At 49.1% G+C, this 7,595-nt stretch overlaps 2 protein-coding genes across 2 annotated transcripts in view; one reads left to right on the forward strand and one right to left on the reverse strand.

Annotated features, from left to right (window-relative positions):
- Positions 1 to 616: 616 nt before the first annotated feature.
- LACBIDRAFT_334337 (uncharacterized protein) lies at positions 617 to 2,581 on the forward strand (the record flags this gene model as incomplete). The annotated part of the gene is made up of 5 exons (XM_001889089.1): positions 617 to 741; positions 820 to 1,303; positions 1,436 to 1,717; positions 1,927 to 2,176; positions 2,232 to 2,581. 5 exons carry the CDS (start codon positions 617 to 619, stop codon positions 2,579 to 2,581), a joined length of 1,491 nt encoding a protein of 496 aa, XP_001889124.1.
- A 3,660-nt stretch (positions 2,582 to 6,241) lies between these two features.
- LACBIDRAFT_334339 (uncharacterized protein) overlaps positions 6,242 to 7,595 on the reverse strand; it is a gene marked incomplete at both ends in the record, with an annotated part of 4,692 nt that continues 3,338 nt past the window's right edge. Inside the window, 4 exons of the mRNA XM_001889113.1 lie at positions 6,242 to 6,265; positions 6,376 to 6,398; positions 6,426 to 6,854; positions 7,011 to 7,551. Coding sequence (XP_001889148.1) covers positions 6,242 to 6,265; positions 6,376 to 6,398; positions 6,426 to 6,854; positions 7,011 to 7,551 — 1,017 coding nt within the window. The remainder of the gene's footprint in view (positions 6,266 to 6,375; positions 6,399 to 6,425; positions 6,855 to 7,010; positions 7,552 to 7,595) is intronic.

Below are 7,595 nucleotides of genomic sequence, written 5' to 3' on the forward strand. Positions count from 1 at the left end.
TCATTATATAGGGACAACGCTGAAATCTGACGACTAACGAAAGGATTGATAAGAGTTCAATTGGCAGAGGGACAAAAATACATTACTGGATCGTCGGAGTCGCCGTAGAAAGACTCCTGACGCTCGCAAAAATACCTAGAGCACCAGACAAAACGGCCATCGCGTAGGCCAGAAAAAGCAGACAACCGAGGGCACTAGCTCATAATGAGGACAAGTTTCAAAGGGGACCTTTTCCGCAACGAACGACAGAGGTCAAAGAAGAGACGTGCTCGTTGTGACCAACTTGCATCCGACGTGTGAGGCTGTCATATGACCCAGGTTTGATCCTGACCATTATCATGGGCTCGTCCTCGACCAACACATCCAACACGTCGCGCGGTCACCTACAGGGCCGCCAGCTATTGCTCGCATTGCCTTCGCCCCCTCAAGACTTCACAGTACGGTGATATAGTGATCCGTTCGCCTTCCCGAGTTCGCCTGAGGACATTTGACGGCTGAAGCAGCTTGGATGACTGAGGTGCGTTTGCCATTCATGCCGCCTGTTTCGCCTTCTGATGTTAGTTCTCTGAAGCCCTGCGACGTGCTACTACGTGGCAGTTAGGTTGATCCTCCAAATATGGCCCTATCTCGTGCAGCATCACCTCACCCGAAAGCTACGAAACCCCAGAGCACTGCTGCCGTCTTTCACCGGCAATACCGAACTCCAATCACCTGGGCTTGGCTATTCCTTCCAGCTCTACTGTTCGACGTTACCTCACGTCTTCTCAACCCCTGTTCGCCTTGGATGCGGCATTGCTGTAGTGTTGGTTAATTGCACAGAGAAAGCCTTCGCGATTCGGCTCGGACGACGTGCCACAGATTCGACAGCCAACCATCCTTGTACATCGCCCCCGTTGTGCAAACGGAGGACCCACCACTGCCCTCTGTCGAACACTCATCACTACCATCCACTTGCGAGGCCAACACCACCCAGCAGCCACAGACCAACCGGCGCTCCAATCACCCGGGTTCATCGACCTTCTTTCGGCCCCGACCACCACAACTTTGCACCACCTCCCACAATGCGCATCGACCGAACAGCAGACGACGCACTTGTTCCTCGATCAGGCGACTTACCCCCCTTCCGCCAGTCCGATTACTTTCTAGGCTCTACACCCGCCTTCCTTTCGGAGCCCTCGGTGCGACGCCGCGTAACGTTACCTCGAATGGGGAACAACCACTTGCGTTGGCTGCAGGTAGCATGGCGAGGGTGGAGCCTGAAGATAAGGAGGCCTTGGGCGACTCACTAGCCGAAGAGCTGACTGTGCTTAGATTCCAAATGAAAACGAATCAACGACGGACCCAAGACTGATAGGCGTCTTGGCTGCGATCCTCAGCTTGGTGGTGATCCTTGCTCTTCATTTCGTGGTGGCTATACACGAAGACGCGACGCTAGTGCGGAGACGGAGGTGGTGAGGAAGGAGGATGCGGGTGCTGGTGGGTCGAGTGGATCGCCGACTGGGAATGGGGCTGCTGCAACGACATTGATTTTGGAAACGGAAAGATGTACAATGGTCAACATGAAGCTTGTTCGACATACTTCTCCACCTTCCACATTCATAGTCCAGCACGTTGCGATTCAAGCCAAGTCTACAAGTGGAGCATGGCCTTCGGTCTAACTTTGGATGTGGATACTAAAGCTCAAGATCGACTCTATGGGCCTTCGGACTCCGTGCAGGTGGGTGTCCTTTTCATTTTCGCTTTATTTTGGTCATTTCTCCGCGTTTCTTACGCTTTCGTCTTCCACCAACCTCAGCATATATTGGTTCCTATGACTGCAACTTCACTTTCGTTCGCGATTTCTTTCCTCCGATTTTGCCCTCCAATTTCGTCATTTTACGTGTTCTCTTCCCCCCTCTTTTGCACTTCCCTTCTGACCTCAACAAGCTCAGCTCACCCACTTTTCCCAGCAGTCTGTCCTTTCTATCAGTCATGCTTTCGAAATCTTCGCCAGGCCAGGCGAACGACACCTTGAACACCCTTGCATCGTCGTTAGGATGCCTTGAAGACAACCCAAAGCATCCGAGATCTTTGGAGATATTCGGCTCGTTGAACCCAGTACCTTTTACGCTGAATGTTCTACATTTCTGGGAGAGTGGCTGGAGATCAGCTGATTGGAAGGTACATGGAGTTGCCGGTGAGTATGCACCTCCTTCTCATGCTAGTCTGGTGGTTAATGAATCGACCAACAGCTAGCTCTTGTATTATGTCCGAAGAGCATCTATCGCATTCTCTGCAGGCCCCAGTCGGCTTCTTGGGGGGTACCCTCTGGGTTTCCTCCGCTGTTGTCGTCTCCTGCCATTTCCGCGCATACGTTTCGGGGTGTCGATCCCGAACAGCTTCCCAAAAACTTCATTCCTATACGCGATCCTCCACCCCACCCACTATCAACACACCCTCAGAACCTCCGCTCATCACCCCGGAACGTCCCAACCCTCTGCGTCCACTCCTCACCAACATCGCGTTCTGCCAGTTGTTTGCCGTGTGTCTAAGCGGCAACTACAAGGACCCAAAGCACAGGTTGCTCCATTCTTTCGGATGAAGAAGTGTCAACGACAATAGAAACCCATCGCCATCATCTTCCATCTTGCCATCCACACCTCGGATGAAACCTGCAGCATCCCACATACCCCCAATTCAATAGGACCGCCATTTAGAGACTTCTCACCCTCGGAGCTCTCTCTGGCGTGAGGATCCAGCCTTTAGATTCGTTCCTCCTTCAACTTGAATTCATTGCTGTTTTGGAGGATGGGACGGCTACTGGGACCTGCTTTTCTGCTGTGGAATCATCGTCGTGCTTCATCATAACTCACTGGGATTGCCGTCTATACGCTGGAGCGGTCTCTTCACATTCAGTCCTGGCGGTGGGCCTTCGTTGGCTTTTGAGTTGGGTTGAGAGTTGCTGAAGGACGAGATCAGCCAATCTGTTCTGTTCTCTATATCTCAGCCTTATCAATTCGATTGGAGCTGGATGATGAACGACCGGTTCGATCTCGTCGAACATGCATGTCGTCCTGGGTGCACATGCGCAGGGGTCCGACTTCTCCGAGCAGGGTGGGGTCCAGTCAGACGTCGCCTTATGGTCGAGTCATACGTCTCACGGTACTCCGTTTCATTCACGTCTCCTCGGCCGTGACCTCCTTTCACTTGCTGAAAGACACATCAGGCTTGGACGGAAAGCCCACACTACCTGCTTTTCTTGTCGGATGGACGAATTTTTAACATCATTCTCGATCCCCGCATACATCCAAAGATTGTGCAATGAAAGGAGGTCGGGAGATAAACTATGCGGCAAGCTGACCTGTTTCGGCGATGGCATAGAAGTTGGCTTGGGAGACAAATATCTCGGACTGTAAAAGAGTTGTAGTTGGAGGTAACAGGACGGTAGTAAAATAAGCAAAATTGTCGAAATGCGCAGAGACGTTCGCGAGATATTTGATAACAACTTGACCATCGCCCATGACGTTGACCTCGCGTTGTGATAAGACTGACGGCCATCCTTGCTCGATCCTTCTATTTGGAGAACAATGGCTACTGCATCGTATGCTGGACAGCGAAAAGGCTACATTTGGTAGAGAGTCATCACTACCGGATTTGTTCGCGCCATAGCGGTCAATAATGCCCACTACAACCTCAAGCTCAAGGCCTCACCTCTCGTTTACGATACCTCATGGCAACCCTGTCTCCTGGGAGCAGCAACTACGACTGACTAGAAGGCACAATGGGCCGAGTAGGGTTGATATGACGAAGAGGTTCACGTAGAAGAAGTTCGCTTTGGGCGCTGCGCTCCTCGCTGGGGTGACGTTGCTTTGGTTGGCCGAGGGGGCATACATTCTCCTGGCGAGGGAATGGGAACGTTGATTTAGAAGTGGAAGGTAAGTTACATTTCCTTTCTTTCTAGAAACTGACGAAAAGATTACGAAAAAAGGATACCAAACCGACACAGCGCCGTCCCCTTCAAAAACGCACCACCAGCAAACCCAATCACAACACCATCCACCCGTCGTCACTGCTCCAAAACCACCCATCGCCCACCCAGATTCATACGAAACTGATCCAGACCCATCATCAACGACACACTGCACCCAACCGCACTCCTCCGGTACTCTGGTGCAATACGCACTAATGATCGACGCAGGCTCAACCGGCTCCAGAATCCACGTCTACAAATTCAACAACTGCGGCCCTTCCCCCGAATACGAATACGAAGTATTCAAAATGACGCAACCTGGCTTGTCCTCATTCGCTGGGAACCCAGAAGGCGCTGCGCGGAGCCTAGACGTCCTCTTGGACGAAGCTGTCCGCGTCGTGCCCAAAGCTATACATGGGTGTACGCCGGTGGCTGTTAAAGCTACCGCTGGACTTCGATTGTTACCTGGTTCGCAGAGCGCTGATATTTTGGAGGCGGTGGAAGGGAGGATACGTTCCTCTTATCCTTTCCAGTTACAAGAGAAAGACGGGGTGGTGATTATGGACGGAAAAGACGAAGGCGTATACGCGTGGATAACGGCCAATTACCTCTTGGGTACCATCAAAGCCTCCACACCCCCCGATACACCCACCTACGCCGTCCTCGACCTCGGCGGCGCGTCTACGCAAATCGTATTCGAGCCTGTCTTCGCCTCCTCCGACATGCAGCTAGAAGAGGGAGAACATAAATACGACCTTTAATTCGGTGGCCGGAATCATGTGTTGTACCAACACTCGTACTTGGGGTATGGGTTGACGCGTGCAAGGAGACATGTCCATAGATTGGTGGATTTCATGTCGACGTTGCAAGGTTCGAAGCCGAAGGCGGTGGTGGTGAATCCGTGTCTTGCGAAGGGGACACGGAGGGTGGTGACTGTTAAGGATGAGGTGACGGGTAAAGAGAGGAAGGTGACGATGGATGGGGGGGACATTGGGTCTTTTGAGGCGTGTGATCGGGTGGTGCAGCTCGTATTGGCAAAAGACGCGTACGTTCGTTCCTCCCCCTTCCCTGTCCCTGCTCTTTTTTTCTTTCTTCTTTTCGCTACTAATATACATGCACACACAGAATCTGCGAACTAAAACCATGCTCCTTCAACGGCGTCTACCAACCTTCCCTCCTCTCCTCCTTCCCAAATGGTAAAGTCCTCCTCCTCTCCTACTTCTACGACCGCCTCTCCCCCCTCCTCCCTCCCTCCTCACCCATAACCGTATCCACCATCGCCAGCACCGCACGCCAAGTCTGCCAAGGCCGCGACGAGTGGCTCCGGAACCACTGGGCCGCCGATTCCGACCTCATGGCTGAACTCGCAGACAGGCCAGAGTGGTGCCTTGATTTAACGTTCATGCATGCGTTGTTGAGGCTTGGGTATGAGTTTGAGGATGGGAGAGAGGTGGCGATTGGGAAGAAGATTGGAGGGACGGAGTTGGGGTGGTGTTTGGGTGCTACAATTGCGATGGTGGGTGGGGAGTTGAAGTGTCGGATTTGAGGGTGGTGAATGGTGGGATAGGATTTGTTTGAGTTATCACTGATGGTGTTTATCAATAACGAGGTTACTTGGACTATGGAGGGATCTCAGGTGCCTATACTTACAAAATGAATGTAAACAATACTGCTCTCTGAGACAATAGGTAGAATACCTGGGAAGTTGAACTTGTACTGTCAGTCAATGCATCCTTGAAACTGTCCTAAATGATTACATCAAAGTGGAATTGATTTCTTGGTACATACCAAAGTATTTTGGCTCACTTTTTGCATAAAGTCATCATATGTGCAATCATGTTTTTTTGAGGGGGGAGCTTATAGTATTGTACATCATTGATACTACATCGAAACACAGAAGTAACTTTGGAACCATATACAAAAGGGATTCAAAACCAGAGAATATTGTTGCCCCTAATGATGAAAAGAAAAGAGAAAAAAAACCATATCATCTCAACAGTCTCTCAAAGAATGTTCTACCAACATGTAAAAGATTGTTCAAATAGGCCATGAACCAGCATCTGCATTGAATCCTATTATAAGGCTGGTGAATAACATTGAGTCCAATTTGTACCATGGACAAAGTTACTAAAATCAAGTATAGTTGGAGTGCTGCCCAGTACATTGACTGTTCTTGGAAAAAATAAACCATGCTTATTGTGTGGTGGCACCCAGAAGAGATATGATTTGGGATGTTCTCCAATGATCCAATTATTAGATTTAAGTCCTGGAGAGGGATAAAAAACAACAGGTTTACTCTTGAAAATGTGAGATACACTGTCATGGGTGTCAGTGTCATTAACATTTATAACTCCAGATGACAAGAATGTGGATGACAATGTAACTGAAGGAGCTGAGGGATTTAAGTCTATGCAGCCTCCATGCACATCCCAGAGCCTGATGGTTTTATCTGAGGATCCAGAAGCAATATGCCTACCATCAGGTGAAAAGACAACTGATAGAACAGCTGCATAATGGCCTTGGAATGGATCTCCCAAACTGTGACCTGTTACAGCATCCCAGAGTCTAATTGTTTTGTCAAGAGAACCAGAAACAATGTACTTCCCATCAGGAGAGAATGCAACTGAATAAACCCAAGCATAATGGCCTTTTAGAGGATCCATGACACTCTGTCCTGTGCTAGAATCCCACACTCTGACAGTTTTATCATCAGATCCAGACACAATATACCTTCCATCAGGAGAAAAGGCAACAGAGTTAACACGACCCTTATGACCTATAAGAGGATTCATTATACTTTGACCTGTCAGAGCATCCCATACTCTGATTGTTCTGTCATTAGACCCAGAGATAATGAATCTGCCATCTGGAGAAAATGCAACTGAATTGATCAGGTCACCATGACCTATGAAAGGATCCAATATACTCTGCCCTGTCAGTGCATTCCAGACTCTGACTGTCTTGTCCCAAGATCCAGAGGTAATGTATCTACCATCAGGAGAAAATGCAATAGAAATAACTCCTTCATTGTGGCCTCTGAGATGATTTATGACACTCTGACCTGTTAAAGCATCCCAGACTCTGACTGTGCAATCATGAGATCCAGAGGCAATATATCTGCCATCTGGAGAAAATGCAACTGAAGTAACCATGGCATCATGACCTCTAAGTGGACCCATGACACTAAGACCTGTCAGAGCATCCCAAATTCTTAGTGTTGCATCATTAGACCCAGAGACAATGTGTTTGCCATCAGGAGAAAATGCAACTGATCTTATTCCATCCTCATGGCCTCTTACATGATCTACCTTAGTGTGACCTGTTAGAGCATCCCAAACTTTGATTATATTGTCCCCACATCTAGAAAGAATATGCTTGCCATTGGGTGAAAAAGCCACTGTAAAAACTGAACCCTCATCATCTTCAAGAGGACTTAATGTGCAATGACTTGTCAGAGCATTCCAGAGTCTGATTATGCGGTTTCCAGTTGCACAAAGAATGTGCTTGCCATCAGAAGAAAAAGCTACCCTTCGGATGGAATCAGAGCCTCTAAAAATAACTGTTATATTCTGACCAGATAGAGCATCCCAGACTCTGATTGTCTTATCAAAAGATCCAGAAACAATGTTCATCCATCAGGAGAGTA

The sequence above is a fragment of the Laccaria bicolor genome, genomic scaffold, assembly GCF_000143565.1.
Source record: "Laccaria bicolor S238N-H82 LACBIscaffold_62 genomic scaffold, whole genome shotgun sequence".
Classification (NCBI taxonomy): domain Eukaryota; kingdom Fungi; phylum Basidiomycota; class Agaricomycetes; order Agaricales; family Hydnangiaceae; genus Laccaria; species Laccaria bicolor.